Source organism: Nuphar pumila, chromosome 5, assembly GCF_984573655.1.
Source record: "Nuphar pumila chromosome 5, dmNupPumi1.hap1.1, whole genome shotgun sequence".
Classification (NCBI taxonomy): Eukaryota; Viridiplantae; Streptophyta; class Magnoliopsida; order Nymphaeales; family Nymphaeaceae; genus Nuphar; species Nuphar pumila.
In genome coordinates, this window is record NC_143253.1 from 126,643,166 (window position 1) to 126,657,184 (window position 14,019).

Here is a 14,019-nt window from a genome sequence, read left to right on the forward strand (position 1 = left end):
CGTTTCATACCCTTCATCCCTGGTCCAAACGGGGCGAGGCAGGGCGGGGCCCCACTTTCCCCCGGTCCACTGCCATCCCTATTATACATATTATAAAATCTTATATATATATATATATATATTCTTAATCCTAACATAAAACTATTTCTCAAATCTCTCGTCTCTCCTTCCTATCCTTCTTCTAACGAATCAGCTCTCATTTTTTCTCCAAACCTTAATCTTCTTTCTCTAACAGCGGAAGGGAGCAGCAGCGAAAAGACAGAGAAAATGAAGCACTCAACCTTGACTAGTTTGGATCAGGAATGAAGGACATGAAACGGAGAATGGAGCACGGATGAAGGTTAAAATCAAAACTCGTGCAAAGATAGAGGGCAAATTTTTGAGACGGGGCAGGAGTGCCTGCCCCAGTCCACTGCCATCCCTATTCATGACCTAAACTAACTTTCATGTTGAGTTGGAGCAACCAACTCACTACAGTGAGAGGATCCTTGGCAAAGTAATGAGAAAAGCCAACCAGACAAATCTCATGACAAAAACATTAGAGAGGTGCAAACGCACCAAATAAAGTGGAGACACAAGGGACTACACAGAAAAGGGATGCTTTGAAGTAGGGAACAATATTGAGAATCTCGATCAAATAAATACTCCAATTACTTTTCACTGTTTCTTCTCCTTTAATTATAGTATGTAGGTTCCTTGTATAGCCAATTGGTACTACTAAACGGTTGCCACTTTCGTCACCAATCCACCAAATCAGAGAGAGAGAGAGAGAGAGAGAGAGGTGGATTGAAACAAGCCCCAAGGAATACTTTTGGGTGAAAGTGATGCTTGTTGAATTCTCTACTCCAATAAACAGAGATCCCCATCTTGTGAATCTCTCTGGAAAAATGTTGTGCAGGGGGCTCTCTGCCAAACGCCGATCAGGATCTGTTCCCGTCTATCTAAACGTGTACGATTTGACGCCTATTAATGGTTATGCTTACTGGTTCGGCCTCGGGATCTACCATTCAGGCGTACAAGGTAACAGTTAGATTCTCTGCAAAAGTCTCCTCTTTGGTTATTACTAGTAAAAATTATCATGCCATCAATATATAACAAAATAATAATATTGGTTCCCGTAAATTCCGAGATACTTCAGTTCATGAAGTGGAGTATGCTTTCGGGGCACATGAGTCTCCTACAACCGGAATTTTCGAAGGAGAGCCGAAGAAATGCCCCGGATTCACATTTCGGAAGTCGATTCTGATCGGACGGACGGACCTCGGCCAGAAGGAGGTCAGGGAATTGATGGGAAAACTATCTGAGAATTACACCGGAAACGCATACAATCTCATCAGGAAGAATTGTAACCATTTTTGCAACGATGCCTGCTTGAAGCTCACAGGAAGGACCATTCCTAGATGGGTAAACCGTCTTGCCAGATTAGGTTAGCCTCTCTTCCTGTTTCTTTCTCACCAAGCATTTCTTCTATATTTTACCAATAGAAAATGAAGAAACCATTTTGCATTTACTCTAAAATGACTAAGTTGGTTTGTTTGCAATTTTTGGATCCTTTTTCTTTCTTAGATATGTGTAGTTTGGCAGAAAATATGTTTGTGGTATGTACATTCTTCTCCTGATGTCAACACATATTGTTACTTGTTAGGAATTATCTGTGGTTGTACTATTTTGGGTTTTATAGTGTTATTATTGGTATTAATGTTAACATATCCTTATTCTGATAGCAGAGTGTTATTTTGAGAGAGAAGTATTAATTTTTTCATGAGTTATTTGCAGAGTGTAGTTTTTGCAGTTTCAAAAGAGAAATATGTCATGTTTTAATGTGTTTGCGTTCATCACCTTGATGTTTAAAGTAGCTTCGTTTAAGGCCGTTCAAGAGAAGATTTCAATCTCAATTGGGACAGAAATATGTGGCTTTGTTTTGGGTTACATTTAAGGGTGTGGTTGGTGCGTCTAAAGAAATAAGATAGACTGGGCCTTGCATCGTTTATCTATCAAGATATTAAATGTGGGCCTTATCCGAAAAAAAAGATAATAAATGTGGGCTATCCAAGACCAACCCAAGGGTTAGACACTTGTGTTGAAAGAGATCCATAGGCTAGTGCTTTAGATTTCTTTAGGGGCCATTTGGGGTTAAAGATGAGGGGCATATTAATTTGAAATAGACCACTTAACTAGTTTTGATTCAATAACTTTTCTTGTTTTTCATTATGCACTGAAAGAGATGAATTCTTTGCAGGGGAGATCATATTCATGTCCCTTGTTCAAGTTCTATGGTCCAAGCATATTCTTTCTTGTTTTGAAGGATGGCCTACATATAGTGATATATAATCCATTTAAATTAACCTAACCATCCTTGGAGGTTGTTGGTCTCCAAATAAAAGCAGATTTTCATATTTTTAGATAATGAACCAGTCAACCCTCAAATGGATGTATGCTTGAAATCATGTAATATGGGTCCAAGTTCATGCATTCCAATGTTTCTGTTATGGTAGATTTCATGGAGTTCATGAACTTGTCACCCTAATGTTTTTTTGAAAGAAGTCACCCTAATGTTGAAAAGTGCATTTCTCCACATAAAAGCAGGTATTGATATTTTTTCAGATACTGAACTAGTCAATCCTCAAACAGGTGCATGTATGTTTGGAATAATGTAATATGTGTCTAAGTTCGTGAAGTTCAGCATTAATCTCTATAGTAAATTCCATGGAGATCATGAACTTGGCGTCCTAATGTTGACAAGACCATCACGTGTTAAAGAGCTATAGCTGTTCTGCTGGGAATTATTGAGATAGCTTCATCAGTATGCTCAAAGAAAACTATGCTGATTTATGTGTTATCCTCCCTGCTTCATATTTCAGGTTCCCTGTGCAACTGCGTATTACCAACCGGGCTTCATGCGACAACGGTCAGACAGGGGCAAGAGCTCAAGTTATTTGAAGGAGAAAGGAAGAAACTGAGAAGCAATTCGGCGAGGTTCCCTTCTGCTTCTGCTGCTGGTCCCCTTACTAGTGGAAGTAGCCATAAAACTTGCTCTTCTTTGATCATGCCAAGTATGGAGAAGAGTAGGTCCATTAATGGCGCAAGTGTCTCCTAATAATGATAAAAACTATTGAAGTGGTTTACTGCTTTGTTGCAAGTTGTATGATTATCAACGGTAAAGATAGCACCTTTTCCTAAGTGCTCATCTTTGTTGGTTGTGGAATTTCTTGATTTTTTACTTTAAAAATTATCAGTTTAACCCATTGTGTAAAAGTAACAACAGAGGTTAAATCTTTTTCCTCTCTGCAAGGTAAACCCCAGGTGAGGTCACCAATACCAAACCCACCAGTTAAAGGCACCCGCACACCCAGTGGGAATCGTACCCAGCACAAAGAAGTCAGCACCTTTTCCCCAGGCCTGCTGCCACTAAGCAAATCCTGGCCTGTTTAACACACATCTTTAATTCAGGGGTTTGTAGCATGCTCTGATCTCATGAATTTACTTCCCTTTATAACTAGTGTTGAATTTTAGAACTAAATCGTAGTTACCAAAGAAGTGGGTGCAAGGTAAAGTGTGAAACAAGGAGTCTTAAGAAATTTCGAAATGAAAGTGATGAACTAAGAAGCGACTACACACTATTGATTGAAAGTGAGGTTTTCACAATGTAACAAGGCAGTTTCACACTTTTGAAATGAGCTTTCATTATGTTTGAAAGCTTTCAAGGCCTACGAAACAAACCATTATAAGAAGCCTATTTTAAGACAAAGAATGCAATCTTTAGATTATGTGCTGACCAAGTTTGGAGACTCTGGTAGAATGAGATAGCTAAATAGTTGGTTTGCACTATCATAATAGGGGTCTCGGGTTCAAATCTCAAGGGTTATTTCCTATATTTTTAATTTTTTTTATTTGACACCAAGAAACCACTGTTATGGTTTGGACTTCCCATTACAGGCTGAGAGGTGTTAAGTTAACCGTGGACTTGAGTTAGTGTCTGCAGTATAAAGCCCTAAAGGGGTTTGACGTAAGGTTACCAGAAGCACCCATGGGCTTGGGGAAGCGTGCTTCTTTGAAACGCGTCTCAAAAGCACAAAACACAGTGCTTTTGAAATGAGCGAAGAAGTGCCCATTTTGATTGCGGAGCGTGCTTCTCATTATGGAAAAGTGTGCTTCTCATTTTGCTTCTCATTGGCTTCTCGATCACTTCTCACTCGCTTCTCTATCACTTCTCAATTGCTTCCCACTCACTTTTCAATATTATGATGCAAATTTCTAGGTCATTTCTCGATTGCTTCTCACTCACTTTTCAATATTATGATGCAATTTTTTTTTGTTTGGAGCTTTTGACATTTTTTTTGTGCCCAATATTAGGAAAATTTGATTTTTTTTCACTTCTCACTTGAATTCTAAGTCGCTTCCTTCTTAGCTTCTGTTTTGCTTTCTAGGTTGCTTTCGGATCACTTTTCTTCTCGCTTTCGAGACGATTCTTGGTTCGCTTTTAAATCGTATTGTGTTTTTTGCTTCTTAGAAATGTCTCGCTTTTCGCTTCTTCTTCTTGTTCCGGCTTCTTGGACTGGCAACTCTGTTTTGGCATAATAGGATGAAGCCTAGGCCACTACATGGGTGGTTTGGGTTCAATCTCACAGTCATTAACCCCTTGCACATTAAGCCAACGGTGACTCCCTAGGGGTGAGGGTGCACTATGATTTTATACCACCAGATGTTGGATCATATTTCAGATCACACAGTTTCACAATCGTCATCATGATATAAAACACGAAATAAATCAAGAAATATAACAGTGTAAATAACATGATTAACAAACGACCGAAACAGTAACAGGGAGCAAGCATGGCATTTTCCGCATCAGACCAAAATCCAGACGACAGCATAAGCATAGAACATAAAGAAAACAACAGGAACATGTTTAGTTTATGTAATAGGCTAAGGCGTACGAAAGTACTCCCCTTAGAGAAGATTCGCCCCCACATACTGTGCAAATCAGGGTCCGGCGTCCTTCCCCCAGGATACAATAGCCACGACGAACCGAACGGTGCACTCCGGCGGATCGTCCTTCGAAAACAGCCTCTTCGAACCAAAGTTGCAGAACCACTCTTTCGGAAAAACTCACAGGAAAGAGAGAGAGAGTAACAGGGGAGATGGGAAATCGCAGAACTCTCCTTCAGAAAATCGCCTGTCTCAGCATCTACGTAACCCCACCCCTGACCACGCTTTTATAACCCACAAACGGTTATGAAACGTGGAAGGAGCCCGTTACGGAATCCGAGGGGACGTGATCCGTTAACGGACTTCAAAAGATCGAGATCCGTTACGGAATCTGAAGTTCCATAACGGGCACGGAATCCGAGGAGTCGTGACCCGTTATCCATTCTCATAACCCGTTACCGAATCCAAAGAAACTTTGGGTAAAAAGATACTTGTCTTGATTGGATATGGCCCTAAAGGGCCAATTACCCGAACCCGAACCCGAACCCGAACCCGAACCCGAACCCGAGCCCGACCCGACCCGGCTCGGCTCGGCACGGCACGGCACGGCGGGCGGGCGCGCGCGCGCGCGCGTGTGTGTGGTGGTCATCCCACTCCCTTGTTCTCAGGAACAAGTGTATGAGTTCACTAATTGCTTATAAAGCTCTCAGAAAACTCATGCAAAAGCAATATGGAACTATTCCACCTCATCAAGACCTCTATCTTAAACACCTCATTCCTTCTTTGAATTTCTCTCCATTCTTTCTTACACCTAACATTCCCCCACAAATTCAAAGAATGAAGCGGGAGGAAACAAAAGTGCCAAAAAAAGACATTCTGCAACAAGACATATCATGCTTTCAGCAATGGTACCTTCCGGTTTGAACCACTACCTTAGTTGACTAACTTTACCCCCACAGGAACGAAGTGAACTGAAGTCTTGAACTTGAACCTTTGGTGTAGGAGTGTCCATCAGCAACAACATGATAAAGGTTCTGGTTGTAATCTTTAGGGGCGGCGCGTTAATGGCCATGCGCCCGAATCCTGTTTCATGAGTGACTTCAGGAATAACCCAATTCCTTGAACTGCGGCCACACAATCACACTCACATAGGTGGGCTTCTCCAAAGATGCACTGCTAACATCTCGCCTTTAAGACTTTGAACCCATTCAGAGTTTTAACTCTTCCTTAACTTGCAACTACAGCACCTTTCTAGAGTAAACAGAGGAACAGACACAGATACAAAGTATCATCTTTAGTAAGGTGCTAACCAGTTCACCCTACAGCTTGTTATTACCACATTGAACCTACTTTGTGGGATCTCCACTCAGATAGGTTGGGTTGCTACTGTAGATGAACTACTGATGGGTTTCAGTCCCATCCCCTCTCTGGATTTTAGGACTAAAGACTTATCTAGTCCTTTCGTTAATGGGTCAGCTGTGTTTTCTTTGGATCCAACATAGTCCACAGCAACCACTAACTGAGACACCAGTTCCCTTACAGATTTTATTCTGACTTGGATGTGTCTTCTCTGCTTTTGGTTATATTTTGTGCTTTTAATCTTTGCAATAGTGCCCATATTGTCACAATGCACATATATCGCAGGAATTGGCTTGCACATTAAAGGAAGTTCCTCAAGAAGTCCATTTAACCATTCAGCTTCCAATCCAGTGACATCTAAAGCACAGAGTTCAGCCTCAAAAGTAGATCGAGACAAGATGGTCTGTTTTACTGATCTCCAGGCGACTGCGCCGCCACCCAAGGTAAATACATACTCTGTCACGCCATAACTGCCAGAGTTCATGGCTATCCAGCTCGCATCACTATATCCCTCAAGAACTGCAGGGAATCTCTTGTAATGCAAACTCAAGGAAATGGTTCCTTTCAGGTATCTAAGTACCCTGTCCAATGCCTTCCAATGAGTGCGATTTGGACAACTTGTGTATCTACTTAGTTTTGTCACGGAGAACGAAATATCCGGTCTCGTGCAATTTGCAAGATACATCAAACTTCCAATAATCTGGGAATACCTCAATTGAGACACAGGAACACCAGTCGTATTCTTATGAAGAGGGATAGAAGGGTCATATGGAGTTGCTACAGATCTCCCTTGGTTATAACCAAATTTCACAAGTACTTTCTCGACAAAGTGAGATTGAGAAATGGTTAACCCTTCAGCTGAATGAGTCAGCTTTAAGCCTAAGATCACGCTTGCAACACCCATATCCTTCATATCAAATTTACTACTAAGAAACGACTTTGTCTCATTAACAATTCCCATATTGGAACCAAACAGTAGAATATCATCTACATACAGGCATAAAATAATACAACCATCACTTTTAACTTTACAATAAACACACTTATCAGATTCATTGACAACAAAGCCAAATGATAATATAATATTATCAAACTTCTCATGCCATTGTTTAGGGGCTTGTTTCAGTCCATATAATGACTTAACAAGTCTACAAACTTTATCTTCATTACCAGGAGCCACATAACCCTCAGGTTGATCCATATAGATCTCTTCTTCAAGATCGCCATGCAAGAAAGCGGTCTTCACGTCCATTTGATGGACCGAGAGATCATAAATGGAAGCCAGTGCAATAAGCACCCTAATAGTGGTCATCCGGGTAACCGGAGAATAGGTATCAAAGTAATCTATTCCCTCCTTTTGTTTGAACCCCTTGGCAACCAGTCTCGCCTTGTACTTGTCAATAGATCCATCTGGTTTCAACTTCTTCTTAAAGATCCACTTGCACCCAATTGTGGAACTACCACGAGGGAGGTCAACCAGTTCCCAAGTACCATTAGAGATAATGGAGTCCATTTCACTCTTGATGGCGTCTTTCCAATGCTTTGCTTCAGGTGAAGCCATTGCATCTCGGAAAGTGGGAGGATCATCTTCGATAAGGTAAGTGATAAAGTCACTTCCCAAATCCTTGGTAATCATTGGTCTCTTGCTCCTTCTAGGTTCAACCACTTCCTCAGACTCATCGGGTCTAGGATGGGAACAAGATGGTTCTACCCCCACATCTGTCATCATTTCCACATGTTCGGGAATTTAACCAGAAGTTGAAGGTATATCTAAAGAAGACAGATTCTGAGGTACACCAACTTTCATGAGAAATACATCCTCAAAGAATGTAGCTTCTCGAAGATCTACAATAGAGTTAACATCTATGCCAAATATCTCAGACTTAATTACTAAGAACTTATAGGCATAGTTGTTCTCTACATAACCCAAAAAGACAGCATCTACTGTTTTAGGACCCAGCTTCTTCCTATTGTGTTCTGGGACAAGTACCTTAGCAAGGCACCCCCACACTTTAAGGTATTTTAAGCTAGCTTTCCTATTTCTCCAGAGTTCAAAAGGGCTACTATCCTTATGCTTTTGAGGTACTCTATTCAGAATATGACAAGCCGTATTCAGAGCATCCCCCCACATATAGGTAGGTAATCCAGAACTCCCAAGTAGAGTATTTATCATGTCAGTTAGGGTTCTATTCTTTCTTTCTGCAATCCCATTGGATTGAGGAGAATATGGAGCAGTAAACTCATGAACTATTCCAATAGATTTGCAATATTCATCGAGTTTATTAGAGGTATATTCTCCCCCTCTATCAGACCTCAATCTTTTAAGTTTTCTACCAGTTTGTGTTTCTGCTTCATTCTTAAAGTTAAGAAACTTATCAAAAGCTTCATCTTTTGATTTTAGCAGATACACATAACAGTATTTAGTGCCATCATCTATAAAAGTGATAAAATATTTTTTATGATTTCTAGTTAACACTCCATTAAACTCACAGATATCTGTATGCACCAGATCCAATATTTCAGAATCTCTAACAATCGTATGGAATGGTTTCCTACATTGTTTTGCTTGCACACAAATTTCACATTTTTTAGTTTTATCAATGGAATGCTCAGGAATCATTTTCAAGTTCATCATGCGTTTCACAGAGTTGAAATTCACATGACCTAATCTATTATGCCATAAGTCAGATGATTCTATGTTATAAGCAACATTAGACAATGAGTCAAAAGAAACATCATTTTCTAATTTATCACTGCAATCATGTTCAACACGAAGTTTAAATAAACCATCATCTAAATACCCCTTGCCAATAAAAGTTTCAGAATGTAAAATAACAATTTTATTACATTTAAAGTTAAATTCATAACCCTCTCTAACAAGACATGAACCACTAAGAATGTTCCTTCTAACTACAGGCACATGGTGCACTCTGTGTAAAGATAGAACTCGTCCTGAAGGAAACTTCAGATCCACGCGTCCAATTCCTAACACCTTTGCAGCCGTTGAATTGCCCATAGTCACGGATCTGCCTGCAGCAGCCTGGTATGAGACAAAGACAGACTTATCAGCACAGACGTGCACATTAGCCCCAATGTCAACCAGCCACTCAGTTGGCTCATAAACGTGATAGATTTGTGGGTTAACAGAAACATACCCAGTACTGGTCCCAACGACCTCAGTCACCATGTTGACTTGAGGCGTTCTTTCTGTGGTCCCATGAGCTTTGGACTTCTTGGAAGGACATTCCTTAGCCCAGTGCCCAACCTGCCCACAGTTCCAGCACGGTTTGTTCTTTGCCTTTTTCTGGATTTTGGCCTTAGGTTTAAACTGGTTTTTCATTGCAGATTTCGATTTTTGTCCTTTGCCCTTAAAAGCTCCGGTCATCATGTTCACCTTAGGCGGTTCAGTTGGCATTACGATCTGTTTCTGGCTCCTATGCTCTTCTTCAATGGCAATGGCTACCATAAGATCATCTAGAAAAATTTTTCCTCTACGGTGCTTGAGAGACATACCGAAGTCTACCCAAGACTTAGGAAATTTCTCTACGATGGTCATAACCTGAAACTTCTCAGGAAGTTTCATTTCAGTCTCAGCCAAACTATGGAGCAGTAGCAGAAACTCGTGTGCCTGCTCAGTGACCGACTTGCCTTCTACCATCTGATATTTCAGAAACTTGGCAACAGAGTACTTTTCAAGACCTTGGTCTTCGGTATTGTACTTCTTGTCAAGTTGATCCCATAAACCCTTAGCAGTGGTAGACGAAGAACAGTACACATCGAACAATGTGTTGGACAGAGCCAACAGTATGCAACCACGGCATATACTGTCTTTTTCTTTCCACTCTACAGCCGCAGTAACTGCAGCAGGGTCAGGGTTAGTATCAGACACCGAAGGGCAGTCGACTTCCAGAACATTCAACAGCCCAATCGTAGTGAACCAGATCTTCATGCGTTGCTGCCAATGCTTGAAGTTCTGACCGGCAAACTTTTCTGGCATACCGGACATGTCCACTTTTGGTACAAAAGCAGAAGAAGTCGACATGCTTAGAATCTTCTCTAAGACTGTTGGATCATATTAAAGATCACACAGTTTCACAATCGTCATCATGATATAAAACACGAAATAAATCAAGAAATATAACAGTGTAAATAACATGATTAACAAACGACCGAAACAGTAACAGGGAGCAAGCATGGCATTTTCCGCATCAGACCAAAATCCAGACGACAGCATAAGATTAAACAGATGCATAGAACATAAAGAAAACAACAGGAACATGTTTACTTTATGTAATAGGCTAAGGCGTACGAAAGTACTCCCCTTAGAGAAGATTCGCCCCCACATACTGTGCAAATCAGGGTCTGACGTCCTTCCCCCAGGATACAATAGCCACGACGAACCGAACGGTGCACTCCGGCGGATCGTCCTTCGAAAACAGCCTCTTCGAACCAAAGTTGCAGAACCACTCTTTCGGAAAAACTCACAGGAAAGAGAGAGAGAGTAACAGGGGAGATGGGAAATCGCAGAACTCTCCTTCAGAAAATCGCCTGTCTCAGCATCTACGTAACCCCACCCCTGACCACGCTTTTATAACCCACGAACGGTTATGAAACGTGGAAGGAGCCCGTTACGGAATCCGAGGGGACGTGATCCGTTAACGGACTTCGAAAGATCGAGATCCGTTACGGAATCCGAAGTTCCATAACGGGCACGGAATCCGAGGAGTCGTGACCCGTTATCCATTCTCATAGCCCGTTACCGAATCCAAAGAAACTTTGGGTAAAAAGATACTTGTCTTGATTGGATATGGCCCTAAAGGGCCAATTACCCGAACCCGAACCCGAACCCGAACCCGAGCCCGACCCGACCCGGCTCGGCTCGGCACGGTACGGCACGGCGGGCGGGCGTGCGCGCGCGCGCGTGTGTGTGGTGGTCATCCCACTCCCTTGTTCTCAGGAACAAGTGTATGAGTTCACTAATTGCTTATAAAGCTCTCAGAAAACTCATGCAAAAGCAATATGGAACTATTCCACCTCATCAAGACCTCTATCTTAAACACCTCATTCCTTCTTTGAATTTCTCTCCATTCTTTCTTACACCTAACATTCCCCCACAAATTCAAAGAATGAAGCGGGAGGAAACAAAAGTGCCAAAAAAAGACATTCTGCAACAAGACATATCATGCTTTCAGCAATGGTACCTTCCGGTTTGAACCACTACCTTAGTTGACTAACTTTACCCCTACAGGAACGAAGTGAACTGAAGTCTTGAACTTGAACCTTTGGTGTAGGAGTGTCCATCAGCAACAACATGATAAAGGTTCTGGTTGTAATCTTTAGGGGCGGCGCGTTAATGGCCATGCGCCCGAATCCTGTTTCATGAGTGACTTCAGGAATAACCCAATTCCTTGAACTGCGGCCACACAGTCACACTCACATAGGTGGGCTTCTCCAAAGATGCACTGCTAACATCTCGCCTTGAAGACTTTGGACCCATTCAGAGTTTTAACTCTTCCTTAACTTGCAACTACAGCACCTTTCTAGAGTAAACAGAGGAACAGACACAGATACAAAGTATCATCTTTAGTAAGGTGCTAACCAGTTCACCCTACAGCTTGTTATTACCACATTGAACCTACTTTGTGGGATCTCCACTCAGATAGGTTGGGTTGCTACTGTAGATGAACTACTGATGGGTTTCAGTCCCATCCCCTCTCTGGATTTTAGGACTAAAGACTTATCTAGTCCTTTCGTTAATGGGTCAGCTGTGTTTTCTTTGGATCCAACATAGTCCACAGCAACCACTAACTGAGACACCAGTTCCCTTACAGATTTTATTCTGACTTGGATGTGTCTTCTCTGCTTTTGAAATCATACAGATATGTATTTTAAGGTTGTCAAAAAAGTTTCATAGTGATTCAATCATGTATATATGTGTTATAAGGCAGTTAAAAAACTTTCATAATAATGAAATCATGCTCATATGTGATGAAATCATGCATATATTAGCTTGAAATCTAACAACATGAAACTTTCATACCTAATAGGCACATGCAGACAAAGTTATCCTGTCTCGAAAAAAGTTGCACAACTCATTACGGACAATGTTGAAAATGGTTTCAAATAAATAGTCATGCACCGTGTTCTTAACAAGCTGGTGAACACCATCCCAAGAATTAGCAGGGTCAATCGAACGTTCGGAGTTAATGCTGACGAGAGAACTCTGAGAGCCCTAGCTAGAGGAGGCAACGACTGGTGTGGTATTGATATTACTCCCAAACCTGAACACACAACCCTTTTTTGGTTCACCGGTTGCAGTCACTCATGCTGCAGGATCAAAAGGCGGATGCTGAGTAGAGTCATCGTCATATCGCTCTACCATCTGTTGCTCGTATGACTCGTACAAAGTAATGATTACAGTATGGATTAATAATTAAGAATTACAATGTTCATGGTAACTTATCTATTACAATGTTTCAATAAACACATTCTTGTAAGGCACAATGTCTCTTTTTTCTGCTTCTTACGGGGTTAAATGATGAAAAAATCAATTAAAAAGTATATAACAATACTTATAAATTTGATAATATATATTGATGAGTTACCGTTTTCTTTTTGTGGCTCCCAAAAGGCCTAAATTCACCTATGTGTAGATGGGCATCAGGCATCTTCGCTCGGTTTTGTGTAGCCTTTGGTGAGCGGTTTTGAAATTCATGGTCCGCTCACTTGTCACACATTACATCCCAATAATCTGACCTGATAGTAGGAGGGTCATGTCCCTTCCACTACAGTGGATCATCTATCCCACCAGATGCTTTTATTATTGCAGTCTTCATATTGTGCAGCATGTCTGCAAATTGACTAGCAATCATCTTCTACTACACCCACATCGCGTCCTGCTCCTCCATCGCAATTGTGAAGCGATTTGAAGCCTACAAATAATTTCAGAAAGTTAGTAGACATGACTATAACAAAAAATTAAATATAAAACACATTATCTATAATAAACGATTATGTACCATGAATAAAGAGCACAATATGTTCAACACTTCCTTCGGGTACTCTTTCCATTGAGCGACCAGTCCTGGAAGATGCTGAACTAGTGACTGCCTAATTTCTTGTATTAATTCTTGTAGCTCGAACCTCGCACTGCACATGAATTGGTACACATTAACTATTGATATACATTATTTATAAGATAAGTATTGGATAAGTGAAAATGAAATATTTATGGTCGATTATCGATATACACTATTTGAATTAGTCATTGTGTGTGAGACTGAGAAGACCCTATATTCGGCGTTGTCTCGTGACGTGTATGAATAGTTGGTGTAGGTGGGTCATGTACAGGCGAAACATCATTTATAGAAAAATGAGTTAGAAATTCACACAATGCACATTTAAATCAATCAAGTATACAATTAGTTAAATGATATACTTATCGAAGTAGCCCATGAAGATGAAGGTTGAGACTAGCTACCACTGTGTGCTCGACCACTGTGACTTCCACAAACCATATTCTAACAAATAAAAACTTTATTTTGATCAGTTACACAACTTTATATCTTCATGGATACATAATCAAATCGAAAATAACTTCATACAAGCATGCGTACAGTCACATCAAACATTGCAATATATTCAAATCATTCATATCAAAACAATGTCAAACATGTACCTGCAGCAAACACACTTCAATATCCCACTAACCACAACAATGAATAACATAGT

General features: G+C 40.8%; 1 protein-coding gene across 1 annotated transcript; it reads left to right on the forward strand.

Annotated features, from left to right (window-relative positions):
• The first annotated feature begins 845 nt into the window (after window positions 1-845).
• LOC149838597 (deSI-like protein At4g17486) lies at window positions 846-3,213 on the forward strand. The gene is made up of 3 exons (XM_090007745.1): window positions 846-1,020; window positions 1,139-1,426; window positions 2,862-3,213. Exons 1-3 carry the CDS (start codon window positions 888-890, stop codon window positions 3,095-3,097), a joined length of 657 nt encoding a protein of 218 aa, XP_089863871.1. The 5' UTR covers window positions 846-887; the 3' UTR covers window positions 3,098-3,213.
• Window positions 3,214-14,019: the final 10,806 nt, after the last annotated feature.

Excerpts from the sequence above, each read along its gene's own strand:
- LOC149838597 (XM_090007745.1), top strand. The coding sequence starts at position 888 with ATGTTGTGCAGGGGGCTCTCTGCCAAACGCCGATCAGGATCTGTTCCC. Across the intron at positions 1,021-1,138 it reads CTACCATTCAGGCGTACAAG|TTCATGAAGTGGAGTATGCT; the intron begins GTAACAGTTAGA and ends GAGATACTTCAG. Across the intron at positions 1,427-2,861 it reads AAACCGTCTTGCCAGATTAG|GTTCCCTGTGCAACTGCGTA; the intron begins GTTAGCCTCTCT and ends TTCATATTTCAG.